Source organism: Leucopleurus acutus (assembly GCF_964270905.1).
Source record: "Leucopleurus acutus genome assembly, chromosome: 12".
Lineage (NCBI taxonomy): Eukaryota > Metazoa > Chordata > Mammalia > Artiodactyla > Delphinidae > Leucopleurus > Leucopleurus acutus.
In genome coordinates, this window is record NC_139154.1 from 21,937,154 (window position 1) to 21,951,986 (window position 14,833).

The window sequence follows — 14,833 nt, forward strand, 5'->3', positions numbered from 1 at the left end:
CTGGTCCTCCATCGTGGCCCAGCATCTTCTCACTACTCTTCCCCTCTCTCTCTCTTTCTCTCTCTCCTTATTCTTTGTTGATATTCTACATTTTGAACATCAAACTAAAAGTTTTAGAGTTAAATTTTAATGTGATCTTGAACACTCAGATCCCCTCAAGCAGAACGCTGGTACTGAATCTTGTTCCCAATGCCAGAATGTGTTCGATTTTATTTGATCAGACGCTTAAGTTGTATCATATCAATACTGTCCATTTGGTTGGAGTACCTTACCCAATTATCATTATATTTAAGTTTTTTTAATTCTAAAATTTCTTTCATATATTTTTATTCTCTTTAGAAATATCTTTTCTTCCTGTACAAGTTATAAAAGAACAGAAAGTATGAAAGAAAAAATAACAGAAATTGTTCATAAATCCATCATCCTAAGATTATGACTTTTATACATTTTGGTAAATTTGCATTTTAAGAAATTTTAATTTATACTTAAATATACCATTTATATAGCTGAGATTATACAGCATGTAGTTTTTACATTTTTATCTACTTAAAATCATAATAAAAGCATTTGACAAGTCATTCAAATTTTAACGTTTTAAAATATTCATAGTGTTCCAGCTCCTGGTTGTGCTACAGGTGACATGCCTAATTACTTATTGTTGGATATTTAAGTTGTGTCCAATTTAAATAGTCATCGTTATAAGTAATTCTGCAGTGGCCATATCATTATACTTTACATCTTCCAATTAAAACAATTTTTTTTTAATTTGAGAAACTTCTTTAAATTTAATTTTTTTTAATTTGAGAAACAAATTAAATTTGTTGTAACATTTCCATGAAATAAGTAGGGCATTTTGGCAGAAGTGTTTTAGTAAAACTGAAGTCAATTTGCACAGTCAGGGCCACTCCCATCAGTTCCTTGGAGTTCGCACACCATCAGAGCCCACCAGAGCTAAGGCTGAGGGACCCTCAGACTGGGAGTCCTGTCAGAGCTCAGATTTTGCAAGTGGATGGAGGTCCTATCCTCAACTGAGCTGCTCCTGGGCCTCAGTTTCTGCAACTGCAAAGTGGGAGGATGGAGAAGAAGAGCTGTGAGGGCTTTCTCAGCTCCGATAGCCCAGGGTTCCAAGCCCTACACTCACAGAGAGGTTGGGGAACTGCCAGAAGACCTGGCTTCTCATACCAGCAGTGCCACTAACCTCTCTTAGTTTCTTCTTCTTCTTTCTTTTTAAACAATTGTTGACCTATTTTATTTTTTTATTTTTAAATCTTTTTAAAATTTTTATTTTATATTGGAGAACAGTTGATTAACAACTGTTGTGTTAGTTTCAGGTGTACAGCAAAGCGATTTAGTTATATATATATACATGTATCTATTCTTTTTCAAATTCTTTTCCCATTTAGGTTATTACAGGATATTTAGCAGAGTTCCCTGTGCTATACTGTAGGTCCCTGTTGGTTGTCTATTTTAAATATAGTGCTATATATATGTCAATCCCAAACTCCCAATTTATCCCCTGCAAACAAATAAGTTTTTCTAAGTCTGTGCTTCATCTGTACAGTGAGAGTAATAGATGCTTCACCTTCCACACAAGATCCTGTGAATAAAATGAATTCAGTCAAACTTGTTGAGTGTCTACCATATGGTCATGGTGAAAATTCCCGTGAATTATAAAAATCACAAGGAATTATTTTTAATTCAGTCAAACCTGAGTACGATAAAATGCAGCTCCTAAGTTTGATGAGTTGTGACAGTCATACCTACCTGTGTAGTTATCACCCCAAACAAGACAGAAATATTTCCTTCATCCCAGAAAGATTCCTCCTGCCATTTCTCAGTCAATCCCTCTCCTTCCTCAAAGGCAAACGATGTTCTGATTTCTATCTCCGTGGATTGGTTTTGTCTGATCTTGGAATTCATATCAATACAGTCAGCCAGCATTACTTCCACACAACATATCATTCATGTATCATTCAGGGAAGGTAAAACCTTTTGTACATTTTTAAATTGGTGTTGTTTCCCTTCATTGTTGATGTGTGGAAATTATTTCTATATTCTGGATACAAGTTCCTTTTCAGAGAGATGTAAGGTGAGAATTTCCTAGGCTTTTACTTATTCATTTTTCAATGGTATTACTGATTGGCAGACATTTAAAATTTTGATGACATCCAATTTATCAAATTTTCTTACAAGGTCAGTGCTTTCTGTGTCCTGAAATTTTTTTTGCTTGTTCCAAGGTCATGGAGATATTCGCCTATGTATTTATATAAACTGATGATGGTTCCAGCTTTTATGTTTAAGTCTATGGTCCATTGTGAATTAATATTTGTATATAGAATGAGGTAAAGGTCAAGGCTCTTTTCTCCTTTCCCCATAGAGATACCAGTTATTTCAGCGACATTTGTGAAAGGCTTTTCATTCCCTATTGAACTGACATGGTGCCTTGGTCAAATATTTATAGACTATATATATATGGGTCTATTCTTCTCCTCTCTTTTATTTTCTACTTATATGCTCGTGCAAATATCACACTGCCAAGATTACTATTGCCTTATTATAAACCAAGTCAGTGTAATTCCTCTAACTTTGTTCTTTGTTTTTCAAGATTGCTCTGACTATTGTAGATCGTTTGCAATTTCATATAAATTTTGGAAACTGTTTCTCAATTTCTTTGAAAATTCCTCCTGTGATTTGGATAGACTTTATAACCTACAGAGTCTAAAACTGTATAGACTCTATAAACTCTCCAGTTTGTGGAGAACAGATATCTTAACAATGAGTTTCCCAATTCATGAACAAGGTATAGCCCTCCATTCACTGAGGTCTTTCATCTCTCCCAGTAATATCTTGTAGATTTTATAGTAGATACCTTGTACATCTTTCAAACAATTTCTCCTTTGGTATTTGATTTTTTATGCTATTGTAAGTGGTTCATTTTTTTTAAACAAAGTTCATTTTTTCATATTTCTATTACTAGTATATGGAATTACAACTGATTTTTGTATATTTACCTTGTATTCCATGGTCTTGCTAAACTCAGTTATTGATTCCAACAGGCTTTATTTGTAGATTTCAAAGGGTGATCTACATAAAATGATGCCCTCTGTCAAAACCAGTAGTTTTATTTCTTCCTTTCCAATATTTATGCCTTGTATTTTTATTTCGAGATGATTTCAGTTACAAACATCCTCATCTTGTTCCCCATCCTAGGAAAACGCCAAGTGTTTCACTATTTATTAAGAAGTTACTTGTAGCTTTCTTATAGGTGCTCTTCATCAGATTAAGAATGGTCCCTTCTAAACACAAAAGACCCCAAACAGCCAAAGCAATCTTGAGAAAGAAAAACAGAGCTGGAGGAATCAGGCTCCCTGGCTTCAGACTATACTACAAAGCTACAGTAATCAAGACAGTATGGTACTGGCACAAAAACAGAAATATAGATCAATGGAACAGGATAGAAAGCCCAGAGATAAACCCACACACATATGGTCACCTTATCTTTGATAAAGGAGGCAAGAATATACAATGGAGAAAAGACAGCCTCTTCAATAAGTGGTGCTGGGAAAACTGCACAGCTACATGTAAAAGAATGAAATTAGAACACTCTCCAACACCATACACAAAAATAAGCTCAAAATGGATTAGAGACCTAAATGTAAGGCCAGACACTATCAAATTCTTAGAAGAAAACATAGGCAGAACACTCTATGACATAAATCACAGCAAGATCCTTTTTGACCCACCTCCTAGAGAAATGGAAATAGAAACAAAAATAAACAAATGGGACCTATTGAAACTTAAAAGCTTTTGCACAGCAAAGGAAACCATAAACAAGACAAAAAGACAACCCTCAGAATGGGAGAAAATATTTGCAAATGAAGCAACTGACAAAGGATTAATCTCCAAAATATACAAGCAACTCATGCAGCTCAATATCAAAAAAACAAACAACCCAATCCAAAATGGGCAGAAGACCTAAATAGACATTTCTCCAGAGAAGATATACAGATTGCCAACAAACACATGAAAGGATGCTCAACATCACTAATCATTAGAGAAATGCAAATCAAAACTACAGTGAGGTATCACCTCACACCAGTCAGATGGCCATCATCAAAAAATCTACAAACAATAAATGCTGGAGAGGGTGTGGAGAAAAGGGAACCCTTTTGCACTGTTGGTGGGAATGTAAATTGATACAGCCACTATGGAGAACAATATGGAGGTTCCTTAAAAAACTAAAAATAGAACTACCATATGACCCAGCAATCCCACTACTGGGCATATACCCTGAGAAAACCATAATTCAAAAAGAGTCATCGGGGCTTCCCTGGTAGCGCAGTGGTTGAGAGTCCGCCTGCCGATGCAGGGGACGCGGGTTCGTGCCCCGGTCCGGGAGGATCCCACATGCCGTGGAGCGGCTGGGCCAGTGAGCCATGGCTGCTGGGCCTGTGCGTCTGGAGCCTGTGCTCCACAACGGAAGAGGCCACAACAGTGAGAGGCCCAAGTACCGCAAAAAAAAAAAAGAGTCATGTACCACAATGTTCATTGCAGCTCTATTTACAATAGCCAGGACATGGAAGCAACCTAAGTGTCCATGGACAGATGAATGGATAAAGAAGATGTGGCACATGGGTACAGTGGAATATTACTCAGCCATAAAAAGAAACGAAATTGAGTTATTTGTAGTGAGGTGGATGGACCTAGAGTCTGTCATACAGAGTGAAGTAAGTCAGAAAGAGAAAAACAAATATCGTGTATTAACACATATATATGGAATCTAAAAAAAAAAAAAAGGTCATGAAGAACCTAGGGGCAGGACAGGAATAAAGACACAGACGTAGAGAATGGACTTGAGGGGAGGGGGAAGGGTAAGCTGGGACGAAGTGATAGAGTGGCATGGACATATATACACTACCAAATGTAAAATAGATAGCTAGTGGGAAGCAGCCGCATAGCACAGGGAGATCAGCTCAGTGCTTTGTGACCACCTAGAGGGGTGGGATAGGGAGGGTGGGAGGGAGACGTGAGAGGGAAGAGATATGGGGATATATGTATAGCTGATTCAGTTTGTTATACAGCCGAAACTAACACACAATTGTAAAGCAATTATACTCTAATAAAGATGTTAAAAAAAAGAATGGTCCTTTCTATTCTCAGTTTCTCAGGTGTTATTAATCAAGAAAGGGTATTGACGAGTGCAAAATGCTTTTTAATTGCATTTACTGAGATACTTATACGATTTTTCTCTTTTATTATGTGGTGAATGACTTTGATTGGATAAAAAGAATGAAATTCATTCTCATTAAACCTTTTCGCTGCCTGCTGTGGGTTTCATTTTTCATTTTTGTTTGAAAGGTCCAATCACAGACCAGTCTAAAAATGTATCCTGAGTTCCACCACACCATAAAAACTTATTAACACGCTTTCTCCACTGGCCTCCTTTTCTTCTAACCAATTTAAAATCTCAATTTAACACCTCTGCGCCCCTCTTCTACTTCCCAATGGCGAACCACCCACCCCTCAGGTTAAGCAGAAGGCATTAGGACGGAGCCAGGACCCCAGGGCTGGAACCACAAGTCTCCGCACCTTTGGTTGGCCTCGGGGAGCCGCCCGGTGGCGTTGGGTCGACTCCTCGGCCTCCGTCGTGTCCCCAGCCGGCCCCAGCCCCTTCCCCTAAGCGCAGATGCTGCCCCTCCGCCAGGCCGGGGCTGACAACCTCCTCACCTGGCTCTGGTGCCGGGTGCCCCGCCGCCCGGAGGGTGCGTAGGAGCCGCCCAGGCCCGCCCCCTCCTGGCCCCGCGGCTCGCCCGGCCACCGCCCACGGCCCGCCAGCTCCCGGGACCCAGGCGCGTCGCCCCCGGCCCCCAGCAAGGTGCCGGATTTTCCAGCTGCGCGCCTTTACCCCCGCGAGCGAGCCGCTCCCGGAACCCACGGGCGGCGCGCCCAGCCAGAGAAGCCAGTACCCCGAGCGCCGCGAGGAGCGCGCACGCCGACCCGGAGCGCCGCCACTGAGGAGCATCCCCGGACCCGCGGGAGCCCGTCCCGAAGCGCCCGGAACCCGACACACCCAAGACCAGGAACGCCCCCGCGCAGGAGCATCCTTAGACTGGGAGCGGCGCGGGTCCGCGGCATCCCCAGACCGGAAGCACTGCGGACCCAGAGCGGCCCCGCGGACCCAGAGCGGCCCCGCGGAGGAGCGGGAGTGGGAGGACCCGGACCGAGAGCAAACCCAGTCAAGGAGCGTCCCAGACCCAGGACACAGCCCAGGCCGCGGGGCAGGAAGCAGCGCCGCACCCGCGGCCTCGGCCAGCCGAGTTTTGCCAGACGCTTTTTCTTTCTTCAGACTTTCTGTTCTTTTTCAGCTTTCTCTGGTTGCCTTATCTCTTGCGTTACGCTTGCGGCTCCTCTCCTTTCTGGTTTCACGGTGGTAGGAAGGCAGCTTTTGCTCTTTCTCAACTGCCTCGCCATCGGGTGTCCAGGGGAACAGCCGCCCCCTCCCCAGCCTCCGGACGCCTTCTGAAGGTAAGGACAGACCTGCCTCTGCCACCTGCGGCCCCTCCCACTGCCCTCTGCTGCCGGCTGCGGACAAGGGGCGACCCAGCCTCAGGGGCAGGGGTTCTGAAAGATCCGTTAAAAATGCATGCATATACATATAGCTATTATATATAATATATATTATTTTAAATAATTAGCACATATGCATGCATATGTGTGTATCCACACGAATAACTGGTGATTCAGCGTCATCAACTTTCCCTAATAGTGTAGTTTTAGTGGTTAAACCAGTCCCAGTTTTTTTCTAGAAAGGTGAGAACAGCTAAAAGAAGTGATAGTTTTCATTTATTAAGCAGTTACTTGTGTCTGACACTTTTAGATGCATCGTTTTCGCTTAAGCCTCCTACAGGCCAAATGCAGTATGCTTCTTAAGAGGAGGGGAACCGAGCCCAGAGAGGTTCAGTAGTTTACCCAAGGGCATCCAGCTACTAAGTAACAGATCCCAGATTCACACCCAGATTTTCCTGATTTCAAAACCTTCGTCTGCATCCCAGGTGCCTCCAGGAGTTAGAAGCCCGGCAGCTGTACTGCAGTTAGCAGACCAACAGATGACTGGGCAGCCCCTTCAGGTACAGGCACCTGAGCTCGCTGTATTACATAACACCCATTTGGTTCTGTGCAGTGCTGGACTCTGGGGCCCACTTTCCAAATCTGAGGGTCTTGGATGGACCAGGAGGGGGTAAATTTGGAGGAAACTGGGTTTGTGCAAGTTCTGGGCTAGCTAGAGAGCTTCCATGCGCAGGCAGCCACTGGGCCAAACTGCTAGGACCTCAGGGAGTGTGCAGCTGGAAGTGTGGAGGGTGACCCCAACGGCAGGACCAGGGGTGGAGACTGGGGAAGCGTAAGGGTAGCAACAACAGACATTGTGTGACCAGAACTGCGGGATGGGAATGATTCTTCTGGCCTCCCCAAGAGAAACCTATTTTGACATAAATTCTTCTTAGAGTGGAAGTGTGTGCACGCATATACACGCTTGTACGTGTGCGTGATGTCCAAGATCATTTTCTCCACTTGGCATTTGATTGTTTTGTCATCTCAAAAGATGAATGAACAAACACTGTTTGATCATTTCACCTGGTCTAGTCTCAGGTTCCTTGAGAGAAGGAGCTCTGAAGTGGCCTAGCAACTCTGAGTTTCTGTGCATTATTTTTTCTAGAGAACCGTCACTTTGCTCAGAATGGGGTCTATAAACAGGGCAGTTGGGCAGAACGAGGAGCTCAGGAGATGACCCTTCAGATGCTCTGGAGGCACCTTTGACTGTGTAGCCTTCGGGGCAGAGGGAGTGGTCAGCTTGGATCTGACCCTCACCCAGGGTCACACAATCTTTGGAAGAGAGCCTTTTTCATTTAGAGAAAACTTCATGCCATCGGGTGATTTACGGAACGTTTGTGAGTTTTCTTGGGGGGGGGTGTGTGTGTGTGTGCATGCACATACGTACCTACCTGTGCACACATACACGTATTCGTACGTATACATGCACGTATATTTATATCTTAATTTTAGGTATTCTTATTAATTATATGTTTAGGATATTTTAAATTTACTTTTAAGTATAGAAGTCAGTCCCCTGGATCTGTGTCTGCCTACCTTTGCTACATATTAGAATCATCGGAGGAGTGTTACAAATCGATATGCCCAGACTCTATTCCAGACATCTAGGTGGAACCCAGGCAGCAGTTGTTGTTTTTTTAAACACCAAGCAAGGATGATTGCTCTAGACTTAACATCAGTCGTTAAAACATACTTTGCAGGATGTTATGATTTAAGAAGCAGGTCACAGGTAGAAGATTATCTTAATCTTTTAACAATGGATCAGATAATCACGTAAGACTCCAAACTGTACATATTTTATGAATTTGATGCATTCATTAATTCAGCAAATAACAAACAAGCAAACAAAGATAAGATGATAGTACGTCAGTTGGTGATAAGTGCTAGGAATAAAAGAACAAAACAAAGTGGGAGAGCAAAGACAGAGAGGTGTGTGTATGTACGCACGCACGTGCTTGCGTGTGTGCACTCGGTCACACGCTTGTGTGTATTCGCTCTCAAGCAGATGTTAGATTTTTCTATGTTAGATTTCCCACAGATTGCTCAGGGAGGCCCTGTACAATATGACTACAGTATCAACCAACTCTAAAGGAAAGACAGGATTTTTAACTAATGATAGAGTAGTAATTAGGAGCCATTTGGGAAAAATAAATTAAGTTAGACCCTATCTTCATACCAAACAACAAAGTTAATTGTTAAAGGGTAAAAAATTAAATGCAAAAAAACCCTATTAAGCCATAAAAATGAAGAAAATACAGGTAGGTATCTGTCTGACTACTGAGGGCAAAGGAATGTTCTAACTGTAAAGGTTATGGAAAAGTCACAAAAGAATGATAGGTTTGACTGCATACATATAAAATTGTCCATATGTTAAGACATCAGAAGAGGAATTGGAAAGGAAAACTGTGCAACAAGTTGAAAAAAAACACTAAAAATTTAAGAACTGGACAAAAAAGCATAAAAAATGGCAATAAAATAGCTAAAAACTACATGATTAATATTTTGCCTCATTTATACCAGTAGAAATGCAGATTAATAAGCCATGAGATACCATTTTACCAGTTTAAATACCTACTTAGATTTACAGAATGAGAGCGCTCAAATGCTTCTGTGGGTATAGGGGAGGGATGTTGTCTTTCACTGCTGAGGGGTATGAATGATTACACTTCTGGGTGCGGCTTGGCGGTATGCATTCATCCTGTTTAAAATGTACTCTTTGACTCATAGACTATACTGCCATGAAGTAGCACCAAGAAAATAATAAGAAATGTAGATGAGTAATAACAGCTTAGTGATATTTATTATTCACCAGTTACTATTTGCCGTAGTAACTCATGGAACCTTCACATCAGCTCTGGGAGATAGTATTGTTATTCCCTTTTACGGATGAAGTGATTGAGGAACAGAGATGGTAAGTGACCAGCCCAATGTTATTCAGCTGGTAAAGAGTAGAATGAGGATTCAACCAGCCCGTCTGGTGTCAGAGGTCATGCTCCAAAAACTGATCTGTACTGCCTTGCATGACAAGATGGTCATAGGGTTATTTTATAGTAAAATACATCTTCTAAATTATAATATATCCTCCAGAAGGAATATTGTGTGGCAATTAAAACGATAACAGAGTATTTTCTGACACAGGAAAATGCTGTTTTATTAAGTAAGAACAGCAGGATATGAGATTATTTAAAACCTTAATTATTTGAAGATATATAGAAAAAGTATGACAATGCTAAAGTATTATGCATGTTGAGATTATTTTCTCCTTTTCTATTTTCATGTTATAAGTGTCCTATAATGGGAATATGTTACTTTAGAAATCAGAAAAAATTTTTAAGAGAAAGAAGAACAAAAGAAAGAGAAGAAGAAATTTAAAGATTATGAAAAGGCCAAAAAATGGGACCATCATCAAATATAACACTAAAAGAACCCCCAAAATTCCCATACGCAAGAAATGTAATATTTATATCCTCCTACATATATTTCGTTAATACTTACTAGGGTATCTATGACAGATTTGTCTTTTGGAAATGAGTTCCATTATTTAATATCTTAATCTTTTAAATCCATGGTAAGTACATTAAAAATTTTATATAGACACATAGAGCAGGGCAGATGTCAGCTAATTTGCATGCTGGGATCTTAACATGTTTCATATTGAAACTCAGAGTTAACTCATCAGAATGCTGAGTAATCTCATAATAACTTTATCTCTTAGTAAACCTTGATAATTAAAAAAAATCAAACAAAAATCCCCAGCAGTGCCCTCTGTAAGGCTGTGTCAACCTAAACCAGAGGAAACAACACTTTTCATTCTACCTGAGATAAGAGGATGGAGAGAGTTAATAATAGAGTGGTGTGTGTGGGCTGGAGGACTGAGTTCAAACCATAGCCATCTTCTAAGTTGGTTATGAATAGTTGGCACTTTCCACACATACTGTCCCTCTGTCTTTACATTATTGATTATCACCTCTCGGAAATTTCATCAAAGGCTTGGCGATGTTATTCATAAGGCTTGATGTGAAAGGTTTGGCAGTTTAGCCATTAAACTTCACCAAGGATTTGGGCATTAACAGTACCCTTTTTTAGTATGGCAGGGGCGGTGAGTGACAGTTGGTGAAAGAATTATTTGGGGTTGAACGGTTACCATGCACCCAGGAAGGCTTCATAAATACTTCAGTACTTTTGGCACATAGGCCTTCTTATCAACCCCATTTTGGTAATGAGCAAACAGGCTCTGAGACTTCTAAGTAACTTGCCCGACGTTGCACAGCTTGTCGAGACTCAAGCAGGAACGCCAGTCCAGTTGTGTGGGCCCAAAATCCAAGCTCCTTCCATCGTGCTGTGCTTCCTACGCCCAATGGGGCTAGGTGTGTGGTATACGGGAGCATGTGTTTGTTTATGAAATAGACTTGGTATATGAGCCCCAATGCACCCTTCCTCTACTCTCTCAACTTGTAATTAGTAGAACCAAAGATAGGTTGCAGTAGGATCAAAATTCAGCACAGATTTGCATTCATTGAGTGGGTGTGGATTAGGCATCCGGATGGCAGGAAACTCCCAGATTTGTGTCTTCATTTCCTAAAATAAACACTAGGGGCATGTGAGTGTAGACACGTGCACACACGTGCACACACCTTTGCCTCTTAACAAGGATTAATCAGTGCTTACTTTGTGGGAGGCGTTGATTTTAGTGATACAGTGATGAACAAAACAGACTTAGTTCCTAACTTAGTTCTGAAGAAAGAACAATATTTAAAACTTCAGCCCATAAGTGAAGATTGCGATGAACATTTTGGTGTGGTGAGAGGGAAAAAAAGCGGCTGGAACACACACACACCTACATGGGCAGACTGTCCGTTCATAGGATGGTAGATTTTCTGGAAATACTGTCGTGCTCAACTTTGACTTTGGAGGGCAGACTGTCCGTTCATAGGATGGTAGATTTTCTGGAAATACTGTCGTGCTCAACTTTGACTTTGGAGGTAAGATTTAGTAGACCAGACCTAAAATACAGCAGACTCTCTTGTCTTAGAAATTTGCATTATTAGGGATTTCCCCTGGGTGCCCAAATTTATGCCTTGAAATTTTATTAATTCTACATGGCTGGAAGTTCTGAGGAAAACTGGTGACTCTATGAAGGGATATGAAAATTTGCTGGGCTGATTTTTTTAAAGTCTGTATGCCAGACGACTTTTTAAAACCTCCTGCATGAGACAGGTATGCTTTTGTTTGAAAGTCTTGGCCGAACCTGTCTTATTCTGTTTTCCAGAGAAACCATCTGAAGCAGAATCATAAACATGCATCGTAGAGAAATACCCCTGACACTTTTGGTGCTTATGTTTATAAGCACCTCAGGTAAGTAATTATAATCAATCGCAAACATACTTCATTGGTCGTCTAGAGGGAATATCAAAGTTTGGCTTATTTATGTGGAGGTGGTTACTGAAGATGTTGGATTTATTAAAATTCGTGGTTTAAAATTTTACTTTAGAAAGTTGCCAACCATTTGGTATGCCTGGAATAGAGAATAAAAGATTCATAGCGGGCTTCCCTGGTGGCGCAGTGGTTGGGAGTCTGCCTGCCGATGCAGGGAACACGGGTTCATGCCCCGGTCCGGGAAGATCCCACATGCCGCGGAGCGGCTGGGCCCGTGAGCCATGGCCGCTGAGCCTGCGCGTCCGGAGCCTGTGCTCCACAACGGGAGAGGCCACAACAGTGAGAGGCCCGCGTACCACAAAAAAAAAAAAAAAAAAAAAAAAGTAAGGATTCAGCCCTATGAGTTTATGTAGAGAGAGCAGGAAGTGAAAACTTTTATCCTGAAATACATTTGTCTGAGATAAAAATTTGCTTAGTTTCACGTTATTTGAAACTGAAGCGATCACAGCCGTCCTTGTTACTGATTTTTACAAAGTTTTAACACATTGTTTCCTCCCCGAAAGGAAGGCAAAAATTCATCTCATTATCTAGGTAGTGAGGAAAGTGAGTGGGAATACCTTACAGATCTTAAAGAAAATATTAGAGTTAGAAGGAATACATTAGAAAGAGTCTGCTCGGACCAGGAAGACAGGTAGGCTTTGTGTCCAGTGTCAGGTACCGATTTTAATTTATTAGAAGTCACTGCTTGGAGACTCTCACTGAGAAGGTTCTGAGATCTCAGCAGGTTCTCTGAAGAAGAGTTCCGTGATTGATTAACAAGGTTCTCCAAAGGCTTTGGAGAAGAAAGAAGGGGCACAATTGTTGATTTGCCTTGATCCAGTATCTGGAGGAGGGAAGACATGAGCGCATGTCCCCTACTTTGAGAATTACTAATGAAGAGATTACAGTTTGGTTATTGATACTTTCAAACAATTCAGGTCCAATATCTGGGTATATTTACATAAGAGGATCTATGTATCGTTGAGATCCACACAGTGCAACATTACCCAGGTGTTAAAGGAAGGAGACAGACCTCTTCTTGTTGATACGGAAGGACCTGTCAGAACAGGTGAGAGAGACCAAGGTGTAGGAAAGTGTGCATCGCATGAAAAGGCCCCCTGCTCTAAAAGCCCCTATAGACATAGGCTGATAACCTTGCTCCCAGGTTATTATGAAAACATGCTGCAGGCTCCCAACAGCCACGCAGCCTTTGCTGTAAGGATGCTAAGGTCTCAGCTCTATGTCCTTTGAGGTATTTGAAGAGCACCTTTTGTGAAGGGGTCTCTCTAGGCAGACTTGACAATATTTTACGTGTCAGGTTCATTTAGCTGAAGTTGGATGACATCCTATTATTGCCGAAACTCAGGACAATTCCAAACCCAGACATCATTGCAGAGGCTGTAGTCTCTTGACCCTACTGGATCGTGGTGCTCCATTCTTGTAAGATGGGGAGGGTGTTCTGGGCCATCCATACCCTTTGAGCTCCACTCATTTCTCCAGTCAAAAGCCATTTCAAATCAACAGAGCCTGCAATGTTAAATGTAAGATTAGATCTCTGAAGCCATTAGCTGCCTGGGGAATATGAACTTTCAACTGCCAACCATGCACCCTGGAGAGTATGAATTCCAGGCTAGGTTTCTTTAAGTGATAACTGTCCCCAAAGAGGAATAAGTGCCTATGTCTGTACAAACACAGGCACAGGGGTTCATAGAAGCTTTTTTTTTTCATTGATTTTTATTGGAGTATAGTTGATTTACAGTGTTGTGTTAGTTTCTGCTGTGCAGCAAAGTGAATCAGTTATACATATACATATATCCACTCATTTTTAGATTCTGTTCCCATATAGGTCATTAGAGTACTGAGTAGAGTTCACTGTGCTATACAGTAGGTCCTTATTAGTTATCTATTTTATATATAGTAGTGTTTGTATGTCAAGCCCAGTCTCCCAATTTATCCCTCCCCCCCCGACCTTTCCCCTTTGGTAATCATGTTTGTTTTCTACACCTGTGACTCTAGTTTTTTAAATAGGTTCATTTGTACCACATTTTTAGATTCCACATATAAGCTCTATCATCTGCTATTTTTCTTTCTGTTTCTGACTTACTTCACTCAGTATGACACTTTCTAGGCCCATCCATGTCGCTGCAAATGGCATTATTTTGTTCTTTTTTATGGCTGAGTAATATTCCACTGTATATATGTACCACGTCTTCTCTATCCATTCCTCCATCGATGGACATTTAGGTTGCTTCCATGTCCTGGCTATTGTGAATAGTGCTGCAGTGAACATTGGGGTACATGTACCTTTTCGACTTATGGTTTTCTCCAGATATATGCCCAGGAGTGGGATTGCTGGATCATATGGTAGCTCTCATAGAAGCTTTTTCATGATTGACCAAAACCTCGAAATCACCCAAATGTTCAACACCAATAGAATGGATAAATAAATTGTCAAATACTACCACAATTAGATACTACATAACTATGAAAAAGAGAACAGATCACCACTACATGCAGCAACATGATTGCCCATCATAGACGTAATGATGTCCAAAAAGTCCAGACACAATAGAGCACATGATGTATGACTTCTGCGCTTTGTTATATGTAGATTATATCCTAAAACTAGAAAATAAATCAAGCTGTTAATGACCTACCATCCTTTTAGGTGTCAGTTAAAACTAACACCCACATTTACACATGCATCACACCTTCTAAGCTGAAGTCCTGAATTGTGAGATGAAGATTTAATAACAACCACCAGATGCAAGGTTGATGTTCACTAAATGTTGTGCTTCTGGGTAGGTTT

The 14,833-nt window shown here is 41.2% G+C and overlaps 1 protein-coding gene across 2 annotated transcripts in view; it reads left to right on the forward strand.

Annotated features, from left to right (window-relative positions):
• Positions 1-11,881: 11,881 nt before the first annotated feature.
• IL18R1 (interleukin 18 receptor 1) overlaps positions 11,882-14,833 on the forward strand; it is a gene marked incomplete at its 5' end in the record, with an annotated part of 32,308 nt that continues 29,356 nt past the window's right edge. The window contains one exon of one of the 2 annotated variants that reach the window (XM_082851396.1): positions 11,882-11,964. In XM_082851396.1, coding sequence (XP_082707522.1) covers positions 11,907-11,964 — 58 coding nt within the window. The remainder of the gene's footprint in view (positions 11,965-14,833) is intronic. The other variant, XM_082851397.1, reaches the window with a different exon arrangement.